The sequence below is a fragment of the Mycteria americana genome, chromosome 1 (assembly GCF_035582795.1).
Source record: "Mycteria americana isolate JAX WOST 10 ecotype Jacksonville Zoo and Gardens chromosome 1, USCA_MyAme_1.0, whole genome shotgun sequence".
Classification (NCBI taxonomy): domain Eukaryota; kingdom Metazoa; phylum Chordata; class Aves; order Ciconiiformes; family Ciconiidae; genus Mycteria; species Mycteria americana.
In genome coordinates, this window is record NC_134365.1 from 85,587,824 (window position 1) to 85,605,328 (window position 17,505).

Genomic DNA, 17,505 nt, shown 5'->3' on the forward strand with positions numbered 1-17,505 from the left:
TTGAATTAGGTTGGGCAAAACACTGGGAAATCTGCTGTGGGAACAGTAGGTAGGACTGCTTAATGGGGTTTTTTTCTGTTGTTCCCCCCACCTTTTTTGATATAACTACCCTCTAGTGGGGCTCCCACTGGAATACTTAGCAGGAGGGGAAACTACTCTTTGGCACTACTATGTTGAAAATATAATGTGAGGTGGCCATCAAAGCACCTCAGCTGACAGGGATAGCAAGGGATCAGCCACCTGGAATTGACACCATCCCATCATCCCAAGGACAAGAGCATTTCGTAATTTGCTAGAGACATGATCCTTAGTTAGCTGGCTCTTGGATGTCAGTTGTGTGCACGCATCCTCTCAGGAGCAAGAAGTGAGGTGAAAGGGAGATAGGATGTTTTGAGAAACCCAGGTAGAGTGTTGACAGCTGTGTAACGTACTAGCAGAAAGTGTGCCACAAACCACAGTGGGCCTCTTCTGCAGCCTCATGACCGTGATCTTGCCTTCTGTCTGCATCTCTTCTTCCCCCTGGGCCTAGAACTGTGTTTATGGCTTTCCCCTCAGCTCTCTTCCCTGAAGACAGATGTGCTATGTAGTTTTGATCAGTTTTCACAGCAGCCTGTTACAATTTCCTTATCGGAGAATGATGATTTCAATCCAGGCTGGAGGACATGAACTCCGTACCAGAGGACATTTGCAGAGAAGGAATCAAGACCTCCTGCCCTCACAGGAAGTATTGGCAAATCAATCCTGAACAAAATACACTTAAGAGGCTACTGGCACCCAACAGTTCTTAGTCCTAAAGCTTTCTGAAGTCCTTTCTTACTTCCTGTTTAGAGGCAAGGAAACCCTGAGACTCAGTCAGAAGTGATGGAACTTCTAATCACTGACAAAAATCTTCTGGTCTGAAATTCACATGGCAGCCTAGTAAAACATTTTTCACTGTTGGCCTCAAGCTGAGCAGTCATTTGTGCTAGGCAGACAGAAATGCACATCAGGGAGTCCAGTATTCCTCCCCAGAAAAAATGAAATAATAATCAACACAAAGTGCTTGAAACATCTTCTGAGGGCAAATAACAAGGACACGAGAGAATTGCAATTCTGAAAACCACACACATCTAAATATGGTTTTGTGTTTCTGAGTGAGACTTGTTTTGCATTTAGAAAATACAAAAACTAGTCTGCTGGTGGTATTCTGATGTTTTAGACTAAGTTAAAATGTTTCTGACTTGTAAAGCAGGAACAGCAGGAGAAAGTATATTATATGAAGCAAGGGGCTGAACAACCAAATCTCATGTGGTATGGCCAACACAGCCTAAGGAATACTGAAAGCGTCCTAATGATCACTTACTCGGTGATCACAGAAAACACACGCATTATACAGGCAAAAATCAGTTGTTCATGCTATGGCCCAGCCTCAGCATGCTGCTAAGAGTGCAGTAAGTGCTAAGCAGTAAAGACAATACTCAGCTGTGTTCCCACAGAAGCTTTACTGAGTATGTAGATACATGAGCTATCATTTGTCTGTAAGCAGAAGGATCAGGTCTTTTCCATGGCAACTTCCTCTTTTGACACGAGTTCTAGAGAATTGGGATAAGTTGTCCTATTGCACCAAGAGAAACATGCCTTGTGTTTCCAGAGGTCACTTTTCTGTGGAAATACCAGCATTTGCTTTATAGGTTCTTTTTTACATTTTCAACTGATGATTGTAATGAGGGCAGCTTTAGCCATTCAAGAGAAGTCCACCTTACTGCAACAGTGACTCTACCTAGTCCTCTAGGCACATAGTAATAGGACTCTGGAACCAGAAGAGCTATATACCTTGATCCAAGCTCTTCTCCATTCCAGCCTTGAAAAAGGAAGCCAAACCAAGATTTTATGCTGCAATCCAGATAACAACCTGTTTCAGTTTGACTTGAGTCACATATAGGTGATTTTTCAGATCTTTGCCCCAGCAACCTTCAGAATAGCCTAGACCAATGTGTTTCCGAAGTCAAAGAAGAAAAGAAAATAGTATTTTGGGCTCTCATCTAGGGTAGAAGAATCAGGAGATGTGGAACATATGGACAACACTCTAAGTCAAACCCTTTACCAGCCCAAATATTCCCATAACCCTACAAGAATAAAATTATTATTATAATAATAATTAAGGGCTAATTTAAGGAATGTACAGTATTTACAGCCATTAAAACTACACAGAAGATACTAAGGAATATGAGAACAAAGTAAAGGGAAGTAAGGGCAGAGCTAGGAGGAGGTTCCCAGGCTCTTTCCTATTGTACATAACAGAGGAGTGCATCCATTTCCTCCGATAGCTTGAGTAGCAAATGCCATTCGGGGCCTACCTAGATGTTCTCTTGATAATCTCTCTCCAGAGACTCTCATCTCTAGCACAAGGTTAGAGAGGTTCTATCTTGTTCCACATAAATAGTCTATTGCAGCTTAAAAAGGGAGCTCATAGCAGCCAATGGGCCTGTCTCCCAGCTTAGCAGGAGTCAATCATGCCCTCTGTTCCCATGGACGTGGGAGTTAGTCAAAAGCAGATAGTCTTAGACTACATGAACAGATCTCAGAAGAGTAGAGTGCTTTCTGTAATATCAGAACAAGCCAAATTCAGCCCTGAGGCCAGTTTACTTCAGTTCAGGTATAAGCTGAGACCAACTAATGTCTGTTCCTAAGTTTTCATCCTCAAGACCAGGAAAGCTGATATCTAGAAGGATTTTGCTCAGACTGTCATTCATGGTGTCCAGAATCAGGCCCTCCATGAGTGACCGGTTTTCAGTAAAGCCAGAGGCTGGCAGTTCAACAGATGATTGCTTAGTAGACTCATGAATAAAAGCTGGAGAGCTCATCAGGGGGGCATGCACCATGTCACTGGATTCTGTATTGAGCAGTTCCCGAGGGGACTCAAAAAGGGGATTTTTAAGGGGTGTGCTGTTAAAAGCCAGCAAGTCCTGGTTCTCCTGGAGGGGTGTGAATGGCAACTGAAGGGTTCTCACTGGACTGAAGTCCAGCTCATGACTTCCCTTGGCTAAAGATGCAGACTTCCAGGGGTCAAGGCCCCCTAGTGGGGGGGTAGTAGTTGCTGAGACTTTACTGGGAGTGGAAGAAACTGGCAATTTGCTGAACATCTCCTTGACTGGTGTTTTAAAGGGCCCTTCTTCCCCCTGCGAGCAGCTGAGCTGTGATACATTCTCAAGAGGCTGGCTTTCCTGCAGGAAGGGGGGGTCTGCCCCTAACCGGAAAGGGTGAAACCCATTGCTTTCTGGCAAAACAAGGACAGGCTCTTCTGAACAAGGCAGTGCTAGGCGTTGTTTCCTTCTGGATCTCCCCATTTCCCGCCTTTCCCGCCTCTTTATAACTAAAGTGTCAGAAACACCCTTAGATGGTGACTTCAGCATGGTGAATTGTTTCTTCTCCTTTGTGGACGAGATTGGGATAAACAAGTCTGGCTCTTCCTTTACTGTTAGGGTTGAGGCAAACGGGGACAGCCAGTCATCCAGTTGAGAGCCTTCTTCCTCCTTTATACAGACGCTCTCAGGGAAAGAAGCCGATTCCTCACCAGGCTGGGAGCTGCTCTCCTTTAGGGAATGGGTTGGGGAAAATAAACCTTCATCACATTGACTCTCCTCCTTGACAGCAGCCATTGGTAACAAGGATGACTCTTCTGTAGAGAGTGACATCTACAAAGAAACACAAGTGATATGCAGTCAGTAAACAAGGATATAACCCACCCAGAATCCAAATGATACTGGAAGGAAGAAAAGAAAGACTGGCACTTAAGGACAGCAGAACAGGTAAGAGGAGGATCTTCAGAAAGCAGTAACTATAACAGATAGAGATTGACCTCCTGATCTCCTTCTACGACCAGGTGACCCACCTAGTGGATGAGGGGAAGGCTGTAGATGTTATCTACCTGGACTTTAGTAAAGCCTCTGACACTGTCTCCCACAGCATTCTCCTGGAGAAGCTGGTGGCTCATGGCTTAGGCGGGTGTACGCTTCACTGGGTAAAAAAACTGGCTGGATGGCTGAGCCCAGAGAGTTGTGGTGAACAGAGTTAAATCCAGTTGGCAGCCAGTCACAAGCAGTGTTCCCCAGGGCTCAGTACTGGGGCCAGTCCTGTTTAATATCTTTATCAATGATCTGGATGAGGGGATTGAGTGTGCCCTCAGTAAGTTTGCAGATGACACCAAATTGGGTGGGAGTGTTGATCTGCTTGAGGGTAGGAAGGCTCTGCAGAGGGACCTGGACAGGCTGGATCGATGGGCCAAGGTCAATTGTATGAGGTTTAACAATGCCAAGTGCCGGGTCCTGCATTTGGGTCACAGCAACCCCATGCAACGCTACAGGCTTGGGGAAGAGTGGCTGGAAAGCTGCCCAGTGGAAAAGGACCTGGGGGTGCTGGTTGACAGCCGGCTGAACATGAACTGGCAGTGTGCCCAGGTGGCCAAGAAAGCCAACAGCATCCTGGCTTGTATCAGGAATAGTGTGGCCAGCAGGACTAGGGAAGTGATTGTGCCCCTGTACTCGGCACTGGTGAGGCCGCACCTCGAATACTGTGTTCAGTTTTGGGCCCCTCACTACAAGAAGGACATTGAGGTGCTGGAGCGTGTCCAGAGAAGGGCAACAAAGCTGGTGAAGGGTCTGGAGAACAAGTCCTATCAGGAGCAGCTGAGGGAACTGGGATTGTTTAGTCTGGAGAAGCAGAGGCTCAGGGGAGACCTTATCACTCTCTACAACTACCTGAAAGGAGGTTGTAGGGAGGTGGGGGTCGGTCTCTTCTCCCAGGTAACTAGTGATAGGACGAGAGGAAATGGTGTCAAGTTGCACCAGAGGAGGCTTAGATTGCATATTAGGAAAAATTTCTTTACTGAAAGGGTTATCAAGTATTGGAACAGGTTGCCCAGGGAAGTGGTTGAGTCACCATCCATGGAGGTATTTAAAAAATATGTAGATGTGGCACTTAGGGACATGATTTAGCGGTGGACTTGGCCAGTATTAGGTTAACGGCTGGACTCAATGATCTTAAAGGTCCTTTCCAATCTAAAAGATTCTATGATTCTATGATCTCTGTGTGAAGCTGATACAGAGAAGACTACAGATCACATGGGAAGGATTTTAGCTAAGTGACTCTAAGTCATGCCTTTCAGAACACTTCTGCTATAAGGAACTTCTAGGAGTATAGGCAGAAGGACAACTGAATATTTCTGGAAAAGTGTAACCCCTTTGATTCCTCCTTACACTATCTACATGTGAAATAACAAAATGAATGAGGACAGCTTTCCCAGAAACCAAGGAAAAAGACAAGAAAAAAAATTGAGGTTATCAAAAGAAAAAGAGCACAGGGGAAAGATAAACCATAGCAGGAGAGAACATAAAGCAGCAGGAACACAAAGGAAAATAGGATTATGGTTAGACAGGATGGAAGAAGTTAAAGCTTTACAATGTCTAAGCATCCAAGAGCAGTCAGTGAGATGCCAAGAGAAAGACCTGTTTAATAGCTGTTTTGCTTGAGCCCAGAATAACTGGGAACTCCACAGAATTAGCAAACAGCAGGTACTGAAAACCTCTGGGAAGAGACTACATGCAAATAAATGCTCTTTCAGAAGTTCCCCATGTTATGTGTCTCTTCAGAGCTATCAAAAATCTGAATGTTTTAGGGGTAGAACAAAGCCATTTCTCCCATTCTTATTTCTTCACATCCAAGCAGTAGAGAAAAATTGTCTTGACCAATCCATAAAGCCCCCTCCTCTACTGAATTATAGTAACATCCTTATAGCAAGTCAACTAGCAGGTAACAGTCACCCTAGAGACAGAAAAGGGCAGCAAGGATTGTCACTGGCTAGTTCCTTAATATGAGCTTAGAGTTTCAGAGGACCTAGTAAAGATGCACAAAGGAACCATATGAAGAACAGGGTCCATAGAAGGCAAGAACGATAGAAAAGAAAAAACAAAACAAAACAAAAACCAAACCAACCACCACAAACCAACCTCCCCCCAAAAGCAGCAAACAAAAAAACCCCTCAGAAAACACAAAACAAGAAACCAACCTTTGGTGCAATGCGCACACGCTTATTGCTCCAGAAAGTCTCCGAGCTGTTGAGGGATGCTCCCTGTGCCATGGATAGAGGAACTTTCATAGAAGGCTGCAAGACAAGAGGCTGACTCAAAGGAAACTGGATCGGAACCAGGTAGGAGTTGATACGAGGAAGCAAAGGCTTCATCTTTCGGCCTGGAAGGGAAAATAATAGACTTGCTAGCATCCTGCCCTTCCTCTACTACCTCTTGAAACCCAGGCATCTAACAGGAAGTCCTTCTAAATACCCCAAAATAAACATCCTATCAGAGATAGGCTCACCTGCCTTCTCTGCTAATTTTGAGGATACAAATCGCAAGCCAGAAGGCCTGATGAACACGAAAATAGTCCTTCATACAGATCCTAGTTCTCAAGTTGGGGCAACCTCTGCTCTCACTCCATTTGAGTACCCAGTCCCCCTCCATCTCCCCATCACATCCTCTCTCAGACACAGCAATACTGGCTTCAGCTCCAAACCTGACAGTAGGAAGCTTAAAAGCTGGCAAACCTAGATAACAATTTCCACTTTTATTCCTAAGGGAATCTGGGAGAGTGCCCCAGATTTATGGGACTGATTCTCTTTGGCCTAGGCTGATGTAGACACTCACGTGCATTCTGGGGTTCAGTTTTGCTGCTGCTGTTGCTTCCCATGTTCTTCTGGGGATCAGGAAGGTGTCGCTTTTGCTGCTGTAGTCATTGTGAAATAAGAAAGAGGAGAAGAAGGAGAAAAAAAGAGATTTAAAGAGAAGAATCCATCTTTATTCTGCTGCCTCATTCAGAACTGCAAATCCAGAGGCCTGTGCTGCACTAGTACAGAGAGCAGCTGTTAGCACCCAGCACTCATGCCAGCTCTATCTCTGTGCCACTTGCTGTTTTGCAGCCATGCCATCTCAAAGCCAGCTGCCAACCAAAAGCTGTGTAGAAGAAGAGATGGCATGACAGAGCTGCTCCAGCTGCAGACTCTACTGCAGAAGTGATCTGGTTTCGGTGTCCTCAGTGCCTGAGGAAAGGTGAATAGCATAGCTTTATTGTATATTTGATCTCTATACAAACCGTAGACCAGATAGATGTTGAATTGGAATAGCAGAGGCAACAGAAGAATCAGAAGTCTAAGCAGATGGAAAGAAGGCCAGGGCTGTAGCCATGACAAAGAAGTGTTTGACTGGCTGCTTGCAAATCTGTTATTGTTAAAACTGCTGAATGCAAGAGAGACAGCAAACAGGTTCATCCTCCTGAGAGTCACAATGCAGCTGGGTTCCAAAATTAAAAAGGAGCACAGAGAGATCCTATTCTTTCTGGATCTAAGCCCCAGAACAGATTGGGACTGCTGCCATGGAGATGAGAATTTTACCAGAAATCTCTGCCTGGGCTTGTTCTCTGAAGCCTGTTGGTGCCCATTGCAGCCTACTTCAGCAGTAGACTTCTAGTTGCTCAAAGCTGTACAGCTCTACCAGCTGTAGAAAGAGCATGTAATCTGAAGGCAATTAACCTTTGGCTGGACTCCTTTTCCCAAAAAGGGTGTGCACGGAGCTGTATGACTAGGTGCAGCAGTGACCCAGTCCCCCTCCCCGAGCCTCTTGTCCTTTACTTCAGTGACTGGCAAGAGGAGAATGGAAGCCCAAGCCCCAAGCCAGAGGGTAAGTCTTACTGATTCAGAGTGCTCAGGCGATGTTGGTGACCCCAAGTCCAGCGGCTGATGGCAGCAAGTCATTGAGAGGGAGAAAAATAAGATGAAGTTACCAACCAAAGGGGGAACAAATGGGACATTTTAACCTTGTATAATCTGAGCAAACAAGAGTCAATCTGCCCACCCACTGCAAAAAAAAACCCACAGAAAGGTTTAAACACATCTATACCAGATTCAGAAGCTCCATTTCTCCCACAAAATGGTACTTCTTAAAATACCTAGCTGGGATAGGGCAATTCCATCCTATGACTGTCTAATCAAACAGCGTAGGAACTCCTAGTCAACTTCAGTGGAAAGCTTCTCACTAGGAATTTGAATCAGGCCCACAGAAAGAGGTTGAACAAGATCACTATTACATTTGGCACACCACCTGAAGAATAAACACATCCCACAGAGGCTCCAGTTCATATGCACAGCCACAGCACCTTTTCTTTCAAATACAGAGTTTGTCTATTTGTCAAGAGAAGTGACTGAATCCAGCTTCTACAAAAAGGCTGATGTCAAAGCAGCTTAACTTTCCTGTTAAAATAAGGTGCATCTGGCTAGCGTGGCATTTAGGAACTGGATAGCCTATCCCATTTTCTTTGCATGAGGCACTCACCTTAAATACCTGGTCCAATGTTAGGCAACGGTTTGCATCAGGGTGAATAGTCCAGAATGAGATTTTACCATTAGCAGATGTCTCACGGACAAACATATCATGAAGGGACAGGTTGTGCCGTATGGAGTTCTGGGGAAAAAGAAGTGAGGGGGAGGTTGAAAAGAAGTAGTTTTGTTATCAGCACAGCAGGGCCTACCTGAGACATGACTGCCCTGGCAGAGGGATTATATTCCAAAGTGTAGACAACATGGACCTTCATATTCACTGCATACCCAGCCAACCTTGTCATCAGTCTCTTATTCTGTTTACTCTTGAGATCCCTATTCTTACTCCAGTGATCAAACATGCCATCATCTTGCCTAAGTGGAATGAGAAAAGGGATACAAGAAGTGGAACAGGGAACATCTGGAAAGAGAGGGTATTTGGGGTGGGGCTTTTAAATTAATTTCCATCTTGCTCTGCAGGCTGGGCAACAACTTTTCATTTTCATCCAGAAGGCTTATGATAATATCACCCTGTGGCCCAAAGCAACTTGAAGGCCTGGTTGTTACCTTCCAACCTGGCTTAGCCACGTGTTTAAAATATGGGAAGTGATCCTCAATCCAGGTATAGATGTCCTTCAGAGTCATACGCTTCTTCTCAGTGCTGTTGATGGCAAACTGGATCATGGCCATGTAGGAGTAAGGAGGTCGTTCTGATACTGAATCCTGCCATGAGGAGGAGGAGGCGGCGGCGGCAGCGGTGGTAGGAACAGCAGCAGCAGCAGCATCATCTTCAGTCTGAGAGACGGAAGGAACAATACATGAGTGCTCACAAAGTTGACAAGAAGGGCCATGGAACATCCCCGGATCTTCCAAGTTGTGCTATTCAAATCAGTAAAGGCAAAACTTGGGTTACTTAGAGATGGTGATGCCTAGTTCTTGCAAGTCTTCTGATCCACATGGATTACTTCCCTATCAAAAGTTTTAGAGCACACTCTGTTGTCTTCTCCTACTTACCTTGATTCTTTCCCGCAGAGGCATCTGGTTCTCTTTCTCCATGTCTTGCTTCACAGAACAGGGACTTAGTCCATCAGATCTCATCTTCCCCAGCCACTGGATGTTAGTGAGACTATTGTCCAACACAGAGCTCATTGTCTCACCACTGCCTGTTGGGATAACAAGCCCATAGCTCTGCTTACTCACAAGTAACCCTCTTTCCCCTTCATCTCAAGTGCCAGAAGGAAGACACTAGTCACACTTCTAAAACAGGTATCCCTGTCTCAAGATAGGGACAAGATGGTATTGCAGTGCTAACGTTTCTTGTGTAAGGAATTCAAGGTTGAATTCCTGATTTCATGTGAATTCACCCAATTTCTGAAAAAAGCTGCAGCCTTAAAACACAAACATTCAAACCAGACTATTGCTCTCAACCAAAACAGGACAATGTTGACCCAGTACTTCAAGAACTCAAGTATTTTTAGCTAAAGGATTAATCTAGTAAGCAGAGGCCAAGGAAGGTGATGACAAACTCCAACTGAAAGACCTAGCACAAGACCCAAGTCAGAAGGTCAGATGTCTCCAGGTTTTTGAGCTGCAGCAATGAAAACTAACTTAGTTTTGTTATTTCTGGTGAGGTTGGTTGTAGTAATGCAGCTATTGCAGCTGTCTATGGGTTCCTGTCAGACAGTACTATACTGTGGGACAAGATTTACTACAGCCCAAAAGCTACATAGCTATATTAAGTTGCAAATACAAATTTGATCTGAGCAGTGTTTCAAAGTAAAATCCATCCCATTTCTAACATCTATTTAGGAGCTTCATGAGACAGCCAAGGAGGAAACAGACTTGCCACTTAAGTTATTAAAGGACAGGAATCATCTCTTTTTCAAAGCTCTAGGCCCATATGTTTTGTCACTGACTATGTTAGTCTTGAATTCAGCCATAACCCTTTTGCTAAATGAAGCTTAGTCTTTTGTTCTTCTAGACTTGATTTACTCAAGCCAGACCTTCTTTTTTCCCCAGCACTAAAATTTTGTTTTGCTATACACCTTTATATGTCACCTCTTCCACCAATCCTTCAGATTCCACTACATATGCATAGCTATGTAAATTGTTAGAATCAAATCCATAGCTATTTTGTAACTAACAAAATAGTTTTCATTACTGCATACTGAGATGCAAGCACTACAGTCATTGGCCCACTTCATATCTCTTTGTCTATCTGTCAGGACAAAAAAAAAGGGTAAAGATTACATACTGTTGCTCTCCTGTTCCTGTCCAACCGCAGAATCAATTCCTGAATGCCAGAGCATTGTCCCTCCTGCAAGATCAGGTGTCTGTGTAACATTCTTGTCTCTTTCTTGACCATCTGCAGCCTTGGTTGCAGCACTGGCTTTCTTCTCTGATGGGAGATGCTGCGATGGTGTTGGACCTGCTGAACGGGATGTGCCCCCACTGCTAATGAGAATGAACTTGTTGGGCCCATTGTTGCCACATTCTTTTCCTTTTGCTGTCAGTGCCTCTATGATGCTCTGAATATCAGCATTTGTAGGGATGGCCACCACTTGTGTGTTGGGCATGGTAGGATGGTCAATTATCTTTATTCCTGCTGGGAATTTCTGCAGGCCACAGTCCATTTTGTCTCTGGTTTGGCTGTTTTGTTGGTCCTCCTGGCTGTGCTCCTGCTTAGGAGTCTTTTCATCCTGACCACTGTTCTCATCTCTTGCTGAAGTACTGGATGCATCCTTCTGTGGGAGGCTCAGTTTCCGTCTTTTGAGAATTAAGGGCCTGTGAGGGCTGGTCCTCATTATTGATCTATACAGTCACTCTCCATTGAAAGGGACAAGAAGAAATCCTGCAAAACAAAAGACACAACATAAGAGTGCAGAGGGCAGGAACAGCTAGGAAAGGTGCAGCAAATCACCACGGACCTCCCACAGAGCACACATTCTCAGCAATTACTACAAAGCTAGAAACAAGGAAGGAAAACAAAAAATGAAAGCATTTAATAAGGTTGGTGAGGCTATCGGAAAACAGTACTGTACCTCCTTTATCCACACCTTGTGTAAGCAGGACAGGAGAGAGATTTGCAGAGTAGATAATTATTTGCATCACGAGTTGGGAGCCACAAGTACATAATAATGAGAGAAGTATGTACATGTGCTTCACAGAAAGGGAGACTAAGACTTAGCTGTAAAGTGACTTGACCAGCATCAGCCAGTAAGCTGGAGGGGAGAGAAGCTAGAACACAGAAATAGCAGTCCTGATTCTTGTATCTCATTGCTGTAACCAGCAGATCACACGACCTGAGAGAACAAGGAATTCAACAGATGGTTTAAGATCTGCAAAGCAGAGAGTGTCCTGAACACTACAAAGGCATACAATAAATGCAGCAGAAGTTAGGTGCTTTAAAATAAGCGTAAAGTAAATGCTTTAGTCATTCCTTCTATAGATTTGTCAAGAACCAGATAAATTCATCATTGAGCAGCATACAATTTAAATGTCAAACTTTCAGACAACAGACAATTTAGATTATAAAGCAGAGGAGATAAAATTCAGAGATACTGCTTTTCAGGGTAAGATGCAGTGTGTCCCTTCTGAGAACACTGCTTATAAATATCACGTCATTCAAGAATTAGGTGGAGGCTGTCTCTTGCAGCAAACTATACCAGAATAAGAATACACAAATTGTATGTATTGTTTATCATTAGGGATGGCAGGCAGAATAGAAACAAATAACAAAAAACCAGGCCTTTTGCATTGGTAGATTTGACTGGGCCAGCTAGTAAACAAGAAAATTCTCAGTAGAAATCACCTGCATAGATACAAACTGGAGAGTTCGGCAGATAAAAAACTGAGTTGATGCCCTACATGCAGGCAGCAGACAGCCCTGCAATCAGGTGCTGTCCAGCAGCAGGACACCACAACAGAAATGTTCAGCATTACACTGCTCCACTCCCTTAAAGACAGAGACCCGTAAGACAATGACAAAAGAGTAACCTTTAGCCAGCCTCCAAAAGGTTGCATTCCCTACAGGAGCGAGCCACTTCCTAAGAAGGCCTCGAGCCGCTACCACCAGCAGCAGGAGCAGCTCCAGGCCTGCTACCACCAGGCCCATGAGCAGCTCTGCGTACGCACGGCCCCGGGGCTGGTAAGGGGGGGAGCGCTAGAGGGCTCCCAGCTCCTTCTTCACCCACTCCAACCCCAGCCCCGCCGCGCTCGCCGGTAAGTCCGTCTGCTCCCCCAGGGCCCCTCCGCCCCAGCTCGGGCCTAAACGTTTCCCTCTCCCAGCCGCCCTACGCTCTTAGCGCAGCTCTCGCGGGGTTGCCGGCCCCTGCCGCCAGCCCCTGCCTCCGGCGGGAGACACCGGGGAGGGGGAGGCTGCGGCGGGTGCCGGGCGCAGGTCGCGACTCACCACCTCCCCGGCCAGGCAGGGGGTACGGAGGGAGGCGGCAACTCCGGCGCTTCCGGGCTCCGCCGCCGCTCGCGGCAGAGATCGTTTCCCGGTTTGAATTTGGCGCCCGGTGACTCGTTGGTATCACATGCTGGCCTGTACCAATGAGATGTAGCAGGGGGCGGGGCGGGTCGGGCCAATCGGCTGCGGCGGCGGGGGATACGGATGTGGCGGTAGGCCGCAGGGGGCTGGGGTCGTTTGGCGTAGGTGGGTCTGTGCCGGGTCCCGGCGATCGTGCTGCCCTTTCTCGGGGAGTTTGCTCAGCTAGCGCTTGGGGCCCGGGCCCTGTCCTAAGGGAGCTGCCCCCACCCCGGCAGGAGCAGCCCTGGGAGCTTCCCCCCAGCCGCGCCGCTTCGGGCTGGGAGCCCTGCTGTCTGCCCGGGCGCCGGCCGCTGGGCCAGGCGCAGACAGCCCAGGCACAGGCCGCTGTGGCGCTGGTCGCTGGCCTCGGGTGATCCCTCGTGAAGAGCCACGGACTTTCACCGTTTAACGGCTGTTAAGGCTGTATCTGGCCAGGGGAGCTCGCAGGGCTCCCCGAGGAGGCTGCGCGCTTGGTAAGCAGTCAGGCAGTTGCAGTCTTATGCATTTGGTAAAGAGAATGCATTTCTCAGGAAATGTCTCTTTAGGAAATGTTCTCAGGAATGTCCTTGTCTGTGCTAATCTGTTTTTGAATGGAAAATTAAATTCAATGTCAGGTAAAAAAAAAAATCATGCAAGATATCCATAGAAGGGAAATGTCAAGTATGTTCTCTATTTAGAAACTTAAAAATTCCTGAAATTAAAAAGTATAGGTAGTTAGCAACTAGAAATGGAAAGACTTCTGGTTATCTTGGCCCTACAATGTATCTTGGCATTACCAACCAGTTTTGTGGATTAAACTGAAAAAAGAAAACATGTTTTTCTGACTTTAAATTCCTAAAGCATTCTTTGTCTGTGACTAGAGTAGATATTGAGCTACTGTGAAGAAGTTATTTCTTTAAATCTTTTTGATAGCTGGTTCAGTAGGTCAACTACTCCCATTCCATTTTTTTTTTCTTCTCTCCCAGTGGTTTGAATTTCCTTAAAATTTCAGTGACCAAGCCTGTTCTAAACATAGCTGGTTTTGTATTTCAGTATTTTAGTCAGGCCTTATCATAGATGGATGTCTTTCAAATTACTTCTAAAATATTATGAAGAAATATTTGAATTATGAAGAAATAAATGCCTATGTGAGTTTGCCTGTCTTGTATATTTAAAATATGTCTTTTCATAAGAAACTAATGTTTCCAGTAATGTTGACTTTTGCCCAAAAGCCAGTTCAGAACTTCTTTTGCAGCTGGGACACTTGTTTTGTTTGCGTCTGTCTCCCCCAATGTATTTGGCTATCAGCTTTTGTGAACCTTTTGAACATTTATCTATTCTGCTGTGCATTTCTAAATCTACCTGAAATTTGACATAAGGTTCAAAAACTACTGGTAGGAAAAAGTCTGCATAGAGATGTGTACAGTGTACTGTTGCATAAATGTTTTACTTCTGTTAAAAACTAGAGCTGAGGTTTCCAGACAAGTTTGTCTTCAAGTCCATTTATTTGCATTCTACAGATGCTAAAGCATCTCCTTGGGGTGCTTTCCTCTTTCTCCAGTTGGCTCTAGCAAGCATCATGAGGTTTCCAAGTCGTTTTACCATATCTTTTGATGCCTCCGAAGAAGAAATGTACCCACAAGGCCAGGAAGGCAGAGCTGGTATTCCTTGAGCGGCCGCGAGAGGGACCTGTCCATTGCTATGAAACTCCGCTACCTTCGGCCGAGAATCCAAGACGTGTTCCTACAAAACCTGTAGACCAGAACACCTCTGCTGCCTGGGTTGGTATAGATTATCCTTCCCCCTGCGTCCCACAGCGACGGTTTTCAAGTTTCTCCCGTATGTCTCAACAGAAAGCTATCTGTCCTGGATACTGAAAATTAGTAGCACAGACCTGAATTCATTGTAGCTGCCTAAAGTATAAATAAGTGCTTTTGAGTTGCTTCACTTTCTAACTACAACCACTAAGGTCTTGGTTATTTGAAGGCATAAAGCTGTGTGCAGTGTGCACTGATTATTTGTCTTCTGAAAAACTAATTCTCATCAGGAAAATACTGCTTTCTATGGTAACTGAAAACCCTGCACATAATAAACATTAGGGGGAATTTTTTTAATTGGCTTGCTGCTTGAAATAACGGCTGAACTCTAAATGTTACATGTTAAAGTACTAGGTGTTTTGTTTAAATCTGACACCGCTAAATTTAGAGAACATAGGTTTTCACTTCAGGATTATTTGTTCTAACCTGCCCTCTTTTCCATTCTGTGTGTTTTGAATAGTTCCTTTCCATATCATTCTTCTGATGGGCTCCTTTTCTGGTCTGAACAAATATTCCAGGGACTGTTTCCAGTGTCCTAAGATACACCTTATATCATGTAATGTAAAGATTTTTTTTTTTTTTAAGCAAACAGGCGCTGCAAAGACAGACTGTTCCTATACAATAGTCATCACCTAGGGGAGCTCTGTTGTAAGCATTATTGCTGCTTGACTCTCTGCTCTTCACAAAGCAGGCTCAGGAAGCGTGGTTTCAAACCTGCATGAAACATTTCTTCGTTCTTGGTGACGTGGAGTTATTTTTGTGATGCCTTAACCTTCAAGTAGACCATGTTCAATTTTTTCCTCTTTAATTTTTTTTATATGCCTGAGGCAGTTAGTTCTATGGCTTCTGAAACACTAAGTAAAATAACTGCTGTGAATAAGCATTCTTTTTGTTTGGAAGAGGTGGAAATATCCACACTGGTACTTAGCTCTTTGATTCAAAACATACAGTGATTATAAAATTTGTTTGAAGCTATCAGCACTGAAACTGTTAGATATTCTTCCATTTGAAAATCCTGGTAGGTTTGTCACTTCTTGAGGCATCCTCTGCAGAGGTTCTGTCAACTTGTTCAGTGGCAACTGATTTTCTGCTCCTCTCTTCTTGATGTTTTTCATACCCTCTTGACAGCTAGGCTCCTACACTGGTAAAGCCTGCCCTACATGTTCTCTGAAGCCAGGAAGTCATATCCTCAAAGTCAGTGATTCACCTATGTTCTTTTAAGTATGTGCCAGGATACAATTATCAGGGAATAATTTCTCTCTTTTCCTGCACAAAGGCTTCGCATTCAAACAGTTCAGTTGTACAGCAGACAATCACTGTCCTTAATTAAATTGCACTTAGTTTTTTGAGGGGCTATGTAGTAACTTAAGAATGTTGAAAGGGATCTGTAGTTATCGTAGCTAGAACCCAGTTTGGTGTGCTCTGGGGAAAAGCAAATTGCAAGAAATGGAACCCAACTCTTTTTGTTGATACCCAGGAAGATAAAGAATACCATAATAGAAGGATTTCCAGGTTTTGAGTAAGAGTCCAGAATCTTTCAAAGAAATATACATTCTTGAGCTTTGACCATCTTCTATAGAAAGCTAATTTTAGAAGTGGCTTTTGCGTGATCTGTTATTCCAGAATACAGAGATTAACTATGGTTTGAACTAAAGATGTTTTGGGGGGATATTCTGGAAGCCTTATTAACATAATCTAAGGTGATGGAGCTAAGTGGGCATCCTTTAAATCACTTTGTATTGCTCTCAGTTCAACCTGTTCAAGGAGACTGATGATGTAGTTCACTGAATCTATTCAGAGTTATGCTAAGACATGGAACGAAACAGGATCCAGCTCTGAACTGTTTTAAATCTGCAGTGGTTACAGGAGTAGACACCAGCTAGACTTTCCTTTAAAAACCAAATCTTGAGTGCTTTTTAAGTTGCCAGAGAATAGCTTACTTGCACCCCAATCACTTTTCAGAGAAGAGTGGCAGAACATGATGTTGCAATTCAGAGGTATCTCCTGCTTAGCAGCTTGGTTAGTGCTTTGATTTGCTGCAGACCAGATTACCCACTTAATGAACACACTGAAAAAAGATGGGATAGGTGGGGGAGTAGAATCAGGTTGGCATTCCTTTGTCTGCAGAAAATTGTTGTTTTTTTCTTATTACTATGTCTTTCCCTTCAGGTGTGCCCACAATTTGAAACAACTAAGTCAGTGGTGTCGAAAGCATGCCTGAAGAAGCATCGTGGTCCTCACAAAACCCAGAATCAGGATGCCAACCACAGTTCGCTTCATGCAGGAGGAGCTTGTCGAAGAGCTATAGCCTGCAAATTTCCTCCTTTAACTTTTGAGAATCCAGAAGGATATGCAGTCCGGCCCTCGGATCATCTGAATCCCTCAAGGAAGAACACACAGTGCTCTCACAGCCAGCCCAAGAAAGGCACAACAGCAAAAGCCAACATCCAGGTGAACAGTCCAGAGAACTGTAGAGAAATACCTTTGTTACCTGCTCCCCAGCCTGTGGAGCCAGAAGTCTTTAGTCCACTAGATGTAGAGACTCCACAGGTGCCTTCCATAAGGAACTGGAGATGCAGCAGCACTCTGCCACGAACAAGTAGCCATGCCTGGCATCCAGAAAAAGAGCTGGCATTCGGTATTGATCCCTGTGGGAGAGGGGAGTCAGCTGCAGTACTGGTTACAGATACTCCCGAGCATGAGTATGGAGTAAAGGTTACTTGGAGACAGCGGCCTCATCTAATGAAATACCTGCGGGAGAGAGGGAAGCTGAGTGCTGCTGACATACTGGTGAAGGCGAACCCCAAGCTCTCAAGGAGACAGGCCAACGTCTAACT

The 17,505-nt window shown here is 44.8% G+C and overlaps 3 protein-coding genes across 9 annotated transcripts in view; 2 read left to right on the forward strand and 1 right to left on the reverse strand.

Moving 5' to 3' along the window:
* Nucleotides 1-1,132: 1,132 nt before the first annotated feature.
* FOXM1 (forkhead box M1) lies at nucleotides 1,133-12,862 on the reverse strand. Of its 6 annotated transcripts, none has more exons than XM_075509539.1 (11): nucleotides 12,753-12,855; nucleotides 12,153-12,296; nucleotides 11,398-11,643; nucleotides 10,596-11,192; nucleotides 9,352-9,504; nucleotides 8,909-9,129; nucleotides 8,358-8,486; nucleotides 7,718-7,762; nucleotides 6,678-6,756; nucleotides 6,044-6,225; nucleotides 1,133-3,674 (listed from the first exon to the last, which is right to left on the reverse strand). In XM_075509539.1, exons 4-11 carry the CDS (start codon nucleotides 11,143-11,145, stop codon nucleotides 2,622-2,624), a joined length of 2,412 nt encoding a protein of 803 aa, XP_075365654.1. In that variant the 5' UTR covers nucleotides 11,146-11,192; nucleotides 11,398-11,643; nucleotides 12,153-12,296; nucleotides 12,753-12,855; the 3' UTR covers nucleotides 1,133-2,621. The 6 variants fall into 6 exon arrangements, with proteins under 6 accessions (XP_075365654.1, XP_075365628.1, XP_075365637.1 ...); XM_075509513.1 differs by having other exon boundaries at nucleotides 11,383-11,643; XM_075509522.1 differs by lacking the exon at nucleotides 12,153-12,296 and having other exon boundaries at nucleotides 11,383-11,643; nucleotides 12,753-12,862.
* Nucleotides 12,863-12,966: 104 nt separating this feature from the next.
* On the forward strand, nucleotides 12,967-17,503 carry RHNO1 (RAD9-HUS1-RAD1 interacting nuclear orphan 1). Of its 2 annotated transcripts, none has more exons than XM_075509641.1 (3): nucleotides 12,967-13,345; nucleotides 14,372-14,632; nucleotides 16,838-17,503. In XM_075509641.1, the coding sequence occupies exons 2-3, from the start codon at nucleotides 14,465-14,467 to the stop codon at nucleotides 17,501-17,503; spliced, it is 834 nt and encodes a 277-aa protein (XP_075365756.1). In that variant the 5' UTR covers nucleotides 12,967-13,345; nucleotides 14,372-14,464. The 2 variants fall into 2 exon arrangements, with proteins under 2 accessions (XP_075365756.1, XP_075365764.1); XM_075509649.1 differs by having other exon boundaries at nucleotides 14,413-14,632.
* The window catches only part of TULP3 (TUB like protein 3), a 33,756-nt gene continuing 33,234 nt past the window's right edge, over nucleotides 16,984-17,505 (forward strand). The window contains exon 1 of the mRNA XM_075509583.1: nucleotides 16,984-17,119. The gene's annotated coding sequence lies outside the window, so the exon portion shown is untranslated. The remainder of the gene's footprint in view (nucleotides 17,120-17,505) is intronic.